The 14,757-nt window shown below is 37.0% G+C and overlaps 2 protein-coding genes across 2 annotated transcripts in view; both read right to left on the reverse strand.

Annotated features, from left to right (window-relative positions):
- The window catches only part of mybpc3 (myosin binding protein C3), a 43,636-nt gene extending 43,139 nt beyond the window's left edge, over positions 1–497 (reverse strand). The window contains exon 1 of the mRNA XM_055016071.1: positions 343–497. Coding sequence (XP_054872046.1) covers positions 343–367 — 25 coding nt within the window. The 5' untranslated portion in view covers positions 368–497. The remainder of the gene's footprint in view (positions 1–342) is intronic.
- A 1,422-nt stretch (positions 498–1,919) lies between these two features.
- spi1b (Spi-1 proto-oncogene b) lies at positions 1,920–11,881 on the reverse strand. The gene is made up of 5 exons (XM_023263195.3): positions 11,514–11,881; positions 10,886–10,979; positions 9,448–9,644; positions 6,770–6,920; positions 1,920–3,817 (listed from the first exon to the last, which is right to left on the reverse strand). Exons 1-5 carry the CDS (start codon positions 11,553–11,555, stop codon positions 3,504–3,506), a joined length of 798 nt encoding a protein of 265 aa, XP_023118963.1. The 5' UTR covers positions 11,556–11,881; the 3' UTR covers positions 1,920–3,503.
- Positions 11,882–14,757: the final 2,876 nt, after the last annotated feature.

A 14,757-nucleotide genomic window follows, 5' to 3' on the forward strand; every position in this document is an offset into this window, starting at 1 on the left:
TGGTAAAACTGTCACAAACAGCCACATCATTGTTTATCATGAAAACCATTCACAGGTCTCAAGTGAGCGGCTTGGTTGTGGTTTAATGTTGCTTAAGAGAGGTGTGGCCCAGCTCAGTGGAGTGTTTTCTCACGCATATTAAATCACCTTGATAGCGCTTGAAAACTGATCAAACAAAGTTGAATTTTTGATTGGTAGACTTTCTAGATGATTATTTTTGCTGACATGTGGTCAAGCAAGAATACACCTGAAATCAAAAGTCTTAAAAGGCTTTTTAAGACAATCCACAGTAAATTTTCTCATTTTCACATGCCTAGGAAGTAGCAGAATGAGGACACTTACCTGGCTTTTTGATTGGCTCTGGCATCCTGAATGATTTCCCCTCCTCGACAGCGTGACTCAGTGTTCCTGATCGGTCTGCCGTCTATCCCGACCCTCTGGCTTTAATAGGGGTCCCGAGCCTAACACAATGTCCAAAAAAACAACAACCACCCACTCCTCATCAAAGCTCATCCCATCCCAGCAGCAACCCGCCCTCCTGCCCCCACCCCCCCGTCACGTCCGACCCCCCGGGCTATATTTCAACCATCCTTTCCTCCGGCACCTCGGCTGAGTGACAGGCCCTAAGAGGGAGGGGAAGGGATGTAAGGCAGCGGTTAAATATAGAACTTTGAATCCCCCCCCCCAAAAAAAAAAGTGTGTTTGCCTCTCCCCACATCTGTGCTGCACCCAGTCACCCCGTAGGTCCATGAGTGAAGAGTACAATAGTTGAAGGTGAGAGATCCGCTTTCTTTCTTCATCTGTTGGCAGAGATGTGAGCGTTATTCCCCCTGAGGATACGAGGTCTTTAAAATATTTAGTCTTCCTTTAGTTTCTGTGTTCACCCCACATTCATGGTGCATTTTCAACCAGCAGATAGAAGAGTATATAGCATGTACAAAGTGGAATTAAATGGAACAACTCAAGTAAATATATTTTACTCTACTACATTTCACTACGCTACTACAACTATATGATATTTCTATTGTGTTCTACAGATGTTTGCAGTATAACTATCCATTACTGTACAGCTTTTATGTACATGTTACTAATATTCAAACTAAATGAAGACACTATATCTGCTCTGGTTGAGTTCTGTTCTACCGTCCTGTATTCAAGGCTGTTTCTTTTATCTTCCCACCTGTTATTTATGGATATCAATTACAACTTGACCATTGTGGGGAGCTGTTGGCTCTTGGGACACCAGGTGCTGGAGTTTTTTTTTTATATTTGCACACTGTACATTATATATTAGCAAATGGTTACTCCTCCTTTGAGCAACAGGTTTGTTTTTTTACATATAGTGTATTTTACATCCTTTCTATCTAAGGAGTTTTGTAGTGACCTATTTTATTGACCTGAAATTTATCTGTGAAATCAGTTTTGAAATATAAATAAATACAGTTAAGTTCTTTACTTCCTATTTTTCTCTGTAAATGGATGTGTGGTGGTGGTAAAGTTGATAAACTGCCCACAGACAGTTTGCTAAAATTTCCGTAGTTGTGGAAAATTATGAAGGAGACACTAATGAGCAAGAAGAGGCAACACAGGGACAAACAAATAAACATAGAACTGCATTACATGAAAATTCCAGATGTGTCACAGCAGACGGATACACTCACTCTGAGTAGAGAGCTGGTGTCTGCAGTGTGTCAGGATACAGATATATATATATATATATATATGTAAGTAGTAGGTGACAAGACACTTCACCCTCCTTACAGCCCTGTATTAACCTCCTAGAGCCTCATGCTTTACCAATTATCTTTAAAGCTGTAAACTAACACAGTGTTACCTCTACTTCTTCTTTTTTTTGCATTATAATTCTGATGTTAGTTGAAATCACCTCCCAGTGACCTTTGCAAAATGTACAAGACATGTACACTGATGAACAATTTATTACGGTTTTACAGGCAATTCTTAATGACAACATACACATTTCTGTCTCCGTATACAGAGTACAAACCATTTCTCAGCATGTAAATAACTGTGGTTATAGTTTTATATACTATATTATGATGTATTATGGTCTTATACACCATAATATCAATCCTAATCACAAAGGGTGTGCCTCCTTGCTGTTTTAAATATATAATAGCAATGTGAACATGTATGTACAGTAGTAATACTCACAGTAAAAAGAGAACTTAAGTTTGTCCAACACAAGGAAGAAGGTTGAGGCCTACTGTGTCATGAAATAACATTTGGACTTTAACAGACATTTAAAAAAAAAATAAGAAATAGAATATTTACTGCTGTCTCTGTGCACCATTTTTTGCTTTTGGACTGTACACTATTAATTCTAGTCATGAAAGCAATCATTTTAAATTGTTGGGAGGAAGCTATTCACCTTAAAAGACTGATGCAAAACCCTCATATCTACATATTAATATGAAACCGTCTCAGTAGAAGTCAGGTATATCTAAAACCTTCAGGAAGTCTATGATCCAAACTGCAAATAGTTTTCAAAAAAATGTAGTTTAAACTTTTGCTCTGATTAAACACCAGAAATGTAATTTTTGTTAGTGAGCTTAAGAAGTGAGGATAGACAGATTTTCCTCCTGGTTCCAGCCTTAATGCAATAATCTCCTGCTGGTCATAGTTTTATATATATATTAGATACATGCCAGTGGTAGCAGTCAGGCAATAACCTTGAAAAAAATAGTAAGACAACAACGACAAATTTCATCATACACTGTATAATGACAAGAAAAAACTGATTCTGATTCTGAAAATAGACAAACCAAATGAACAAACAAACAATGTAAGAATAAAGATTTGTAAATCTTTATCTGGATTTGAAAATGATTGTGTTTTATAGTTTACTGTCACTATAATGTGTGGCTAGGAATGGTTCTGCAGTTTTACAGGTGAAGTTCAACTTGATGCCCATTTTTGTGAATCTATTTTTTAATTCATCATTTAATCATCATTGATAAATTAAAGAGAATTTATTCCATTTTATGAATTTTATCCTAATGTAGCAAATAAATTAACACTTTTACAATATTTGGTTTGGTTTAAACTATTTAGAGCAGCTGACTGTGTGTGATTCTTAGTGGTCTCGTTAGCATCACATGACTTGCAGTTCCAACTTTGGCCACCACATGAAAATACGACAAATTTCTGTACACATTTGGAATGAAATGTTACACATTTTCATATATCTGGTCCTGACTGTCTTTTATCATCCAGACATTCAGACGGACAAACCAGACTGAGCTGTCTATGGTGTCCCTTCAGTACTAACTGGTCTCCCAACACGTCTTTGAAGGAGTTTTGGGATCTTGGTCCATAGGTTTACGCTGCATTTATCTTCAAAGAACTGGTCTTGCTGTACAGCAGTACTGACTATTCCTATAATGCTATTTACCAGATCAGTAAAGTTGATTAAGTATCTACAGTAACACCAGAAACTACAGCTCTAATGTCACACTTTTCCACTCTGACATTTCCCTCCCTGCCTAGATGTACACTTTTCTCTCTAGATGACCCTTCCCCAGCACCTCGTCGCTGAACTGGTAGGTCAGCTTCTTCTTGATCTTTTTCACCTCTCCAGTTTTGCCATAGTTGCGCAAAGCTCGAGCCATCTTCTGATAGGTCATTTTCTTGCGGTTTCCCTTCTGGATTCCCCAGCGGTGTGCGAGAGCCTCTTTGTGTTTGGAAGAAAACTGGAATGTCCCCTTGTCTCTGTCCACCCACCAGATACTGTCCTTCATATCGCCATTCCTTAAAAGGTCCAACAGGAACTGGTACAGGCGGATCTTCTTCTTATTGCCTTTGGAAACAGAGTGTTGCATCATTAGAACTGTCGTATTGCAGCTCTTTTTGTTGTTTACAAACTGTATTATTTTCTAAGAAGATAATACAGAAGAGGCTAAATTCAGGTGTCATCTAATTCGGTTGCAGAGAGAAAAATCATAAATGTCTCTTTGTTTGCTTCAGATCAATCCATGAAATCATATCAGTGATACAGAGTTTAAGTAGAAGACATCAGTCATTACTGGGCTTTTTTGTTTTATTTTTTCTGTCCCTTGGGTCCTTTTTTAACCCTCGTGTTGTCCTGCACGTCAAATTTACCCATTTTAAAGTTTGAAAATGTGGAAAAAAAAAATATTTTCACAGAGAAACTTCAGATATCCACATTTTCAACATTTTTGGGAAATTTTTGAACATATTTTGGTGGGAAAAAAATGCTAAAAAAAAAAAAGGTTCTTAAGAACATCCACAAAAAAACCCCAACCAAAATCCAAAGAAATTCACTGGATTTTGGTTGATTTTTTTGTGAATGTTCTTAAAGAAAATATTAGAAGTTTTACTAATATATATGTAATCACTTTAGATATTTTTAGAATTCTTTTGGAAGTTTATGAAATACTTACAAGAATTTTCTTGCCAAATTTGGGGGATTTTTTTTTAAATAAAACTTTTAAGGGAAACATTTAAGGAATTATTGGAATTTTCTTCCTAAAGGTTTTGTAAATTTTCTGAAATTTGGGGAATTTTTTTTGCTGAATTTCTGGATTTTTTTTTCAGACAAGAAAACAATATTTTTTGGTGCCTGTAAGTGAAGACAACAGGAGGGTTAATCTCTTTAACATGGAGTCACTGTGCACAAGAAAATGCTTTCCGATTCTAAGAAACACCGGCATGAGTCATCATTTTAACGTTTTCCACGCTGTCACTGTCCAACATGATAAACCGAGCTGATGACATATTAACTGACACTGATGCAGGTTGATCAATACTTACGTAATACATTTATGTTAGGTGGTGTGTAGGCTATTCAGATCACTTTAAGGTTCCTCGCTAAATTCCTTTATAGGTGTGTAGCTACACATTATAGCCGATGAGATGGTAATACTGCACATATCAACAATACTGAGACAGTATCTGCTGTATGTCTCATGGGGAGAAAAAAAATCCTATTTTTTCATCTAATTTAAACCTCACATAGTTTTACATTCACTGGCTTTTAAAATTCTTGGTCAGAGATCATAAATGCAATCTAACTGTACCCAGAAGAAAGAATATTGTAACCTTTCTGTGTAAGAAAACTAGTTTATGAAATCATTTGTAATTCAAATTTTAAAAAATGTTTCTTACAGTTACATAAGAGGCCTTAGTTCACATCGGCTCTGCACTACCTGTAAGGTCATATCTGGATAGTATGGGCAAGAGGACTCTCTTTAAGACACATTCCGGTTGCTTGTATTTGTAGTATGTGATAATTTAATGAGCATGCATGTTCTTCTTCTGGTTAGTCTTGACTAGACAATGTTAATGAGCTGGACTGCAGAACTGTGCTGACTCAGTCCGTCCTCTATTCATCTCCACTCCCACATATTCCAAAGGTAAACGGACCTTGTGAGGCCACGTTTTGATGAAAATTGACATTGCATTCACAGACATGCAAAGACCAATGTGCTGTAAGTACCTTTGAACATGAAGTCACTGTCGCTGAAGTGCTCACCTCGGTGCTCGGATGAAAAAATAACCTCCTGAAGCTACATGAAAAGGTGCAGCATATTCTGTACGAACCACTCGACTAGAGGCTCTGCAGACACTCTGTACCAGACACTATTCAGGCTCTGCCGGGCCTGTCAAATCCTAAGCAGGCCAAAAGAGGAAGTGCGGAGGCCGTTTAATAAGCCAGGAAACCAATGTTAGCTTAAAAGAGAAAAGGACACCACCATGAAATGAGGTCCGCTGATACAGAGGCTCTACAGCTCTGGTGGAGCAGTGAGCCAGAGCTGGACTTAACAAATGCTGCTGACTGCCACATTTATGCAGAAGAACCTGGCGAAAATAGACGGGATGGTCTAAAACATCACTTCACGGATCCAGCCTCCTAATTAAAATGTACCAAGGAAGAATACCTCATGTACACAGACTGACTGTATTGGAACCTCAATCCAGTACAAAAATCCAGCTTTGGAGATCAAGTGTATCCAAATATATAACAGACTTTGTCGCTTTATCGCCCACTTCTGTTGAAGATGCAACAGCAGCAATGTAAAAGCTGTTGTGCAACCAAAGCGTAACTTAAGTTGTCAGCAGAACACAAAGCTGACAAGACTCAATGACAAACCTCAGCCAGCCCACTTCAAGGAAGACGAGACCCATCCATAATCCAGACGGAGGCCTTTAGAGCAGATTTCACGCTTACATGGTGTATTTGTGGTGCTGATGGTGTTTATTAATGCAAACTCACACACTTCACCTTTTGTGCTTGGTTGAGGTGGAGCTAATTTTAAACCATTTTGTTTAAAGCTGAATTCTTAACTAAACAAATCCTTTAAGTTCTTCCTATGTTCCATGTGCAAAAATGTGTAAATGTGTGTAAAGCTGTAAGATAAATGTAGTGAAATAAAAAGTATAAGTATTTCCACCTGACATGTAGAAGCTTAAAGTGTCATCAAAAGAAAAGACTCAAGAGAAGTTAAAGATCCTGAAATTCGTACTTAAGTCAATGCAGTTAGTAAAATCGCACCGGTATACAGCGTAAACACATTTTCACAGTACATGTATGGGCAGATGGGGTAAAAGATCAAAGGCAACTTGATCTGCTTTAGATCTTCAAGAGTCAAGAATCAAGCAAGTGCATTGACTTAGCACTTCTCTATATACAGCGACCTGGATGGTCCTCCACATAGTCGACACAGTTGGTGTGTCTTAAAGTGTCCGTGTTTACTGCCACTGAGTATGAAATATAAACCTGGTTCCTCACCCAGCTCCCCTGATGTGACGTAAGGGACTCGATCCCTCAAACACTCCTCATCAGACACCTCCAGAGGGGGACTTCTTCCTCCGTGATCCTCATCATCAGAGCTGCGTTGGGACACATGTGGTTGATACACGGACCGAGGGAAGAACGCTACCTGCAAATTACGAACCAAAGCTGATTAATTTTGTATGGAATAATTAAACCTTTTGGAAATATAAAATGCCCCTTCATGTTGCTCTGCGGTTAAAAAGTGTGTGTAGCTACACAATAAGGCCAAAACAAAAGCATAATTATGGATCATTTCACAAAATCTAACACAACCTGTTTGTAAATTTTTAGATATATTTGGAAAATAAAATAAAATATGTTGTCGTCCTCAAATCGCAACCTTAATATGAGCTTGTACTTAAACATAAAACAGGTAAAATTAGTTCCACTATGACCAACTACAACACATGTTCTTGCATCACTAATGCTGATCCAGCCATGTGGTCATATAAAACTGCCCTGCATAAAAAGTCCTTTTACTTTTGATACTCTAAAGCATGTGTCACTGCAGTTTGCTAAGTGTGGTATTTTATTTAGGTATTTAGAACTCTCTCTCACACTGCTACCATTCAGAATTTAAGTGGGGGCTTAATGGAACAAGTATCTTCCTACCAGTACTTGGTATCTAGGAGGTCTTTTAGAGTGCAAATTGAGCACTTAGTGAAAAGACTGAAGGTTAGACAGGTTTTTATTACTGGAATAAGGCCTTACTTTAATTTAGCAGTGTGGAAAATACTGGCACAGGCTACCATCTTAAGTGTGTTGGACTATGGGAACATATGAATAGAACCTGTGTACCACAGCTCTCTATGTTTTATACCCCATTTTTTGTCCAGAACACGTCACTGTTCACTTTATAATCTGGTCACTGCTTTGCTTTCATCTACAAGGCGAAACTGGCAAAATTCCCTGTAATTTTCTGTTGCTCACCAAAAGCTGTTTTGGTTTTCACTCATCTAAATGGCTGCTAGAAAACACTCCTTGGTCCTGTAATAACTCTCAGAGCAAATAGCTTCATGATTTTGTCTTACTGGCAGAATTCAAAGCTCTGATCAAAGGCTGTGTAGCTGAAGACTGCATTCGCTAATCTTTGCAACTTTATAAAGGCATTCACTCTTGATCACGTCTGCTTCAAAAAAAAAGATGTTTTAATCTCAGAAGACTTCCTGGTGAAACAAAGGCTAAATAAATTAATCTAGTAAAATGTGAAAATCCACCATGATATTTACATTTTATATTCCACATTTCATTTTCAAACAAATACCATCTCTGTGCTTTTATTTTGAAACTCTCAACTACACCATGGCTGACACCTTGAGCATTTTGGGAGGTCTTGAAATGATGAAGATGATTTTAAAGAGAGATTATAATTCAGAGAAACACAGTTTCTCCCTGGATGGTCTATGATGCTTTATCTGTTTGCCTGACTGGGCAACACTTGTCCCATATTCATAACATCCTTTAAAGAGAGAATCAGCGATGGATGCCTACATGTGACTTCCATGTGTGAAGTGTGGTTTTCACGTTACACTTCCATGTCACATTTTAATTGATATATCAACACCTTATCTTGTTTTTCCCCACACATGCAAACACATTTCCCCCACATTGTAAAAACGACAGACCTTTTTTTTTAAAGGGGAATTTTTCACCTGGTCTCGAGTGAAAAGCATCATGCGATGTAAAAGCATATGCTGTGGATGACAAACAGCAAAAAACACAAGTTGTGCTTTTGGACATAAGCGTTAATGTTTGTAAAATTCCAAGTTACTCAAAATATGTTGCTTTTTTAATACCAAGAAGTATGCTTGTGTGTTTCACATGTACTGTAACAGGTTGTTCCAGCTCTTTACTTCTCTTTTCTACATTAAGTGAAATATTTAAATCTATAGTACCTTTGGCCTCAATGTTACGTCATGTGGAGACATTTATTTAGTAAATGAACTCACATGGAGGTTTATATTACTGTTTAAATACATCTGTCCATGTTGTCTAATTTATGTCATATATATGAGTTCCCTTGTGTTTTTCTGCTCAACATGAGCCTCCTGTGAGAAACACAAATGAAGTGAGGAGGTTTCAAACTGAAAACGTTGACGTGGTTAGACTGAACTGTTGTCCAAAACCAACAGATCTGTGTTCTAGTTCACTGGCTCACGACTGGAGGGCTGAAGCATGCAGTCGTGACTTTAAATGATCTTAGCTGAGTCTTCAGAGTCTATTCAAAGAAAATGTTCTTTTTTAGCTGAAAAACAAGAGACAAACCCTAAAATTATAGTGTTTCTTGTAACTTGTAAAGATTCACTTCCTGATTTTTGTCACCGGACCTTAAAATGGTTTCAGCTCCTTGAATCTCCTTTCTGATTACAATCCCAGCCATTAAAATGTCTGCAATGCGGATATTTTGGGATTCTGAGGCATTATTGGAGACTAAACTAAAATCAGTGTGTCTCCTAAAGCTTCTATGTAATGTTTTCTATCAACCAACAAATCAGACCGATTCTTTTGTGTATATTTTTGATTAGTCAAAATTAAACTGCAAAGGGAAGACTTACATTAGTTATCATGATTCCGCTAATTACATTGCAGTCCCTGTGTGTTTTTAAGTATATGTGGGTGGCAGAGGGACTTACTGGTTGCTGTAACACATGTGGATGAGCCCCAAGATTTGGATCCAGCAGGTTTTCTGCTTCGTATCTTATGGGGTCGTGTCGTATGAGGCCAGGCGGGTGGAGAGCCTGCACACTCTGCAGCTCTGTGAAATTGGCCTCTTGGAGGTTTTCAAATTCTACAGGGTGAACGTGAGGGTGAGGATGGTAGTCCCAGTGATCTAAACAGAGAAACAGAGAAGCTGCATAATGTCTGACCATCTCTACTTTGCTGTCTCCGCATTTTTACGTGTATTATTTAACAAAAAAGGTCAAAAATGAACTTCACTTATAATGATTTAAACACACAGTTCCTAATAAACCGCCCTAACAGGATTTGATGTAGTAGAAAGACATGTCCAGAGATGACTCATGTAAAAAACCCACACAGTATTTCTGTGAAAATTCATCCTTGCGGTATTTTAAAGTACAAAATCAAAAGAAGCCGGACTTGACAACAAGCTGCCAGCTCATGCTGTAGCGCCTGAGTTTGCATCAACTGCGTGAAACGGAGAGAATAATAAAGAATCCAGCATGAAGCTCTTTCCTGTTTGTTGCCACAGTCGCTTTGAGTTTTCTTTTTCATGTTGTCCTTGGCTGTTTCTTTTCTCTCTCCTCTTTTTCCAAAATGTATTGAAGAAATAAATAAGAAAATTAATTTTTTTAAAGTTCAACTTTGACATATTTTAAGTGTAACCATGGAAATAGAAGAGAGCAAAAAGAAGCATCTCACAGGGAAAATAATGGAAAATACACTATGTGGTCTTAGAAATTAATGAACCAGGTCAGATTAAAAGCCCCGTCACTCATCCATTGTAACAATGTAGGATTTCTAAATTGTCTACCAGCATGTGCAGCATCTTCATTTCAAAAAATTCAGGGGTGTGTAGATATGAGACTTCCGATAATTTTTCTCATAAAGACATCTGAACCTGTTTTGGTGCAACATTCAAAACAGTTTGATTACAAGAGAAAGTAAAGCACCTCTCTTGTATCAACAAAACCCCATGGGGCGAAAGTTGTTCTATGTCTGTAGTTGTAGCCGCCGAAAGAAATGGCATCTGTTTCCTGTGTTCCATACACGCTAATGTGGTGCGCTCCAGCTGCACACACTGCAGTCTTTTTATGTACAAGACACCAGAAAAGTCTGTGTAACCACATTAGGCCGTAAAATGACAGAAGAATAGATGACTAAAATGAGTATATTCTCTCTCTCTGTTTTTTTTCTTTTAAATAAAACGCAGTGTATTGAAAATAAGACTTAATTTCAGTGGATTTAATATGTGGCATCACAATGTTCCATTAGAATCATTATTATTTGTCTGCATTTTATGATATTTTTAAATTAATATCACTCAAAGTGGCTTTTTCGCTGTAAAAACTGTTCACAGGAGAGAGAAAATGTTGTTGAAGTAAAACTCACCTGCCTGGATATCTGCATCTAGGACATATGGACTATAATATTCTGCTGCAATTTGATGTCTGTAGATCTCAGGATCGTACATTTCTTCTGTGTGCTGCGGAAGCAAATTATAAAAAAAATTAGAAAAGAAAGAAAAATTCAGAAGCAACCTTATCATAAAAGAAAACTTAGCTGATGGTGAATGTGGTGCAGACAACATATATCTGCCATCTAACCTTTCAAATAAAACAAAATAATTCTTAGAATTTTCTGTATTTTCTAGCATTATCTAACAGCTTTTAAATGTGCTAATGTTTACTTAGATGAAGCAGCATTCGTCTTAGAATAGTGACGATTTCTTTTCTTGCCTTTACAGTTCTGAAACTCTCAAGAACTTTTGAGTTTCATTTTCATGTCACCCTTAGTATAAAAGACTCTTAGAGTTTGTGTCCTGTATTCAAATCGAAGTCGACACCACATTAAGTCATCTAATTTGAAATAATATTTGTCTTTCACACTTAAGAGTATAAAGGTGTTTCTGTTCAGTGCTGCATTATGAACAAATCATTCAAGGAGCTCTTTCTTTTAAGCCTCTGATGCTGGAAAGTCTCTTGAGAGTTTAGATGAGAATAAAATAAAAGATACTTACAGGTGGGATGAGATAGCTCTCCATTCTGTATGGATGCAACATGGAGACCTCCAACAGACCGACTCGCCGACGCTTTGCTGGCAAAATGCTCTCACAACCTTTCAAAACTTTTGCGGCACCATTGCACAATGTTTCAAAATTTCCTCTCACTCAACGAAAACCAAAAATGTCTCCCTCTCTCTTATTGTAAAGCAGTGTGACCTTAACTAGTCTCGGAAGGCCTTCAGCTGTGTTAGATAAAAATGAAATAAACAAGGCCTGCTGTTTGACTGTAAAATGAAAAAGGAACTTTTGACTTCTGTAAAATTTGTGTGGGTGGGAGCAATGGAGTGTGTCTGCTAAAGGTTCCTGGCCATTGATGATTTGTCAGGAGAGACCATGAAACTTCACGTTTATCAGGGCCTCTATACTGTCCCCTCCCTAAGCAGCCAGTCATCATCAAGGGCTTTCCTCATTGTCAGTTTCTCCCCCCAGAATATCTTACAGGTGATAAACTAAGATTGCAATTAACTGTTTATATGATGCTCAGTATTTTAACTGCTGTAGACTTTTTTCATTCCTTTTGCCTTTTTGAAACATACTTTATATTATGAAATATCATATAAACATCTATGGAACTGAGTTCCTGTACACTATAATGCAAATATGCACAGATATAAGAACATTTTAAGTTTTAATTAATGTATTAATGCTGATGTTGGTGTATAAAGTTAATGAGTGACAACTGCAATCATGCAAACAGGTTTTTTTATAGAACAAATTACATGACACTGTGTTATAAAATATTTATTACACGTTTATAAAGTGCTCATAAATGCTAACCTGCTGCCAATTCACACTACATGTATATCTACAATCATTTGGAACCATTAATTTGAATTGCAGTCTGCTTCACTGGTCATTTTTGTTTAAGCCAGCAATAAATTTGACTCCACTTTGCGGTCGTTCTCAGTGTACTTACACACTGTGCAGGAAGAGCTTAAAGCAAGCAGACAAAAGATGATTCCAGAAAATTCTATTTGTTTTAAAGAGATGAATAATTTCACAGTTTTCGTGCACAACAACAATAACGGGTCTTATTTTTAGCGTGTGTGGTCCGCCACGCCGTGTGTCCGGGCTTTGACTGAGGACCTGAAACCAACTGAAAGTTTACACTGTACCAAAATGACTAAAACGGGTTGTTATTTAAATGTAAACAGAAGTTTGTTGAGGAAAATGTTGCCCACATCCACATCCACATTCACACGCTCACACACACACACACACACACTGTCACACACAGCTGGAAGATAAGATGAAGGTACAGTATCTGTGCACTAGATAAATGGAGATTCTGAGCGTCACACAGAGAAGATACTGTTAGAACAATTCCTGACGAGAACTGAGCTCCTCTGCAGCCAAACAGAAGAGATGCTGCATTTGAATTGCATTGTTATTCAGTGATCTACACTAAATTATTTCTGCTGTAATTTTAAAAGACATTAGGTAAAATAATATGTCGGTCGCCAGATCCAACTGTAGAAACTGAAAATACATGCAGCATATTTCCCAGATGCTGAAATACTGTAACTGTTAAAAAGTACAGTAACAGCGAAGCTCAAATCTGGGAGCCTATTGTTAGAGCTGCCTGTTTAAGAGGAAGAATGCGGCATTGTGATAAGGCAGTGAGCTGAAAATATTGCATGCTTTAAGATCAAAATACTGAGGTTATCTTTATCCTCTCATCGGGGTCAGTTGAGGTGGAAAGATCTCAGCTGCATGTCAAAAACATTAAAAAAAAATATGTTCAAACCCTCTTAAAACTCCACTTAACACATGCATGCACTTATAAGTAAGCTTTTTGTTGGAAATGTTCCCTGATAGTTGTGCAGCTCTATGTACAGCATTTGTCTTTTTTTAAACGCATGTTATAAGGTGTCCAACAGATGATTTTATACTTTCAAAGAACAATAATCAATCAGGTCGCCTCTTTTTCCCTCCTAACTGATCGTAATTGCCACAGTCTCTGTTTGAGGAGCTGTTAAAACCACACAGACTGTGGCCAAACCCCCACACCCCCGAACAGCCCCCGGCTTAATCACAGCTGCCTGAACACAACCGATGACATATACAGTAGCATTTTCCGAGAGTATTAATACACAGGTCTGTGAGCTGCAGCAGCACTATTTCTATCGCAACTATTTTCAGTGAAGCCAAAAGACAATGTTTGATTCTTTCATGCTGAGCAACAAAATGGTCTAGAAGTGACTCACATAAGCTACATGAATGATGTTTTAGCAAGTAAAGTTCAACTTAGAGTATAAAACTGAGGCAAATTTGATGATTTGATTGTATAGTAAGTGTCAGCATAGATTCAGTGTTGACAAGTGTAGCGTTATTATTAACTCAGATTAACTTGTAATACTTTTTTTTTTTTGCATTTTCAGAAGTTGAAAAAGTACTTCAATTTACTTGAACAAAAGTAGTAATACCATATAATCAACATATTCCATGACAAGTAAAACTTGCATTCAAAGTATTCATATCAAGCTATACATAAAAGTACTCATAATGCACAATAGTCTATTTGTGAATATCTTTTCTTCTATAAATTGGCAATAATGTGTGCTCCATTTTAATATTGTAGCTTGGAAAGGAGAGGCTAGTTTATCTGTAACATTAAATACTCTGTGCCAATGTATGGAGTAGTGAGAGTGCCAATTTACAAAAATAAACCTATAAAAGAATAAGCAAATAAAAGTGGAAATATAAAGACAAATAAATAAAATAAAAAAGAACTAATGTTGCTATATAAAGAAATATTACTCAAAAAATTATTCCATTGAAGTAAAGGCTATTAAAAGTAGAAATATAAAGACAAATAAATAAAATTATTTTAAAAAATAAGATGAAATGTGTTTATAAATTAAATTAAAAATAAATAATGTGGCAATATAAAACAATATTAATCAAAAAAATGAATCCATGAAAGACAAGGCTAAATAGGTAGAAATATAAAGGTAAATAGATAAGAAGTGTCCTTTTTCTTTGCCTTTAAAGCGACATTTAATTTGAACTTTGATACATACATTAATTCTATACATTAAAATATGCGCAGTAGGAGTTGCTGTGCACAGGCGCATAAGGAATCCCAATTGAGGGGAAACATGGCAGTGGCAAATTTGGCGCGAGAACTTTTAAGACTTGCTGAAGTTATGGAACAGGATGAATACGATGGAGAATATGTTTTGAGGACGGTAGTTAC

Source organism: Amphiprion ocellaris, chromosome 1, assembly GCF_022539595.1.
Source record: "Amphiprion ocellaris isolate individual 3 ecotype Okinawa chromosome 1, ASM2253959v1, whole genome shotgun sequence".
In the NCBI taxonomy this organism is placed as follows: Eukaryota; Metazoa; Chordata; class Actinopteri; family Pomacentridae; genus Amphiprion; species Amphiprion ocellaris.

Excerpts from the sequence above, each read along its gene's own strand:
- spi1b (XM_023263195.3), bottom strand. The coding sequence starts at position 11,555 with ATGTTGCATCCATACAGAATGGAGAGCTATCTCATCCCACCT. Across the intron at positions 10,980-11,513 it reads AGAGCTATCTCATCCCACCT|CACACAGAAGAAATGTACGA; the intron begins GTAAGTATCTTT and ends TTGCTTCCGCAG. Across the intron at positions 3,818-6,769 it reads CGTCACATCAGGGGAGCTGG|GCAATAAGAAGAAGATCCGC; the intron begins GTGAGGAACCAG and ends CTGTTTCCAAAG.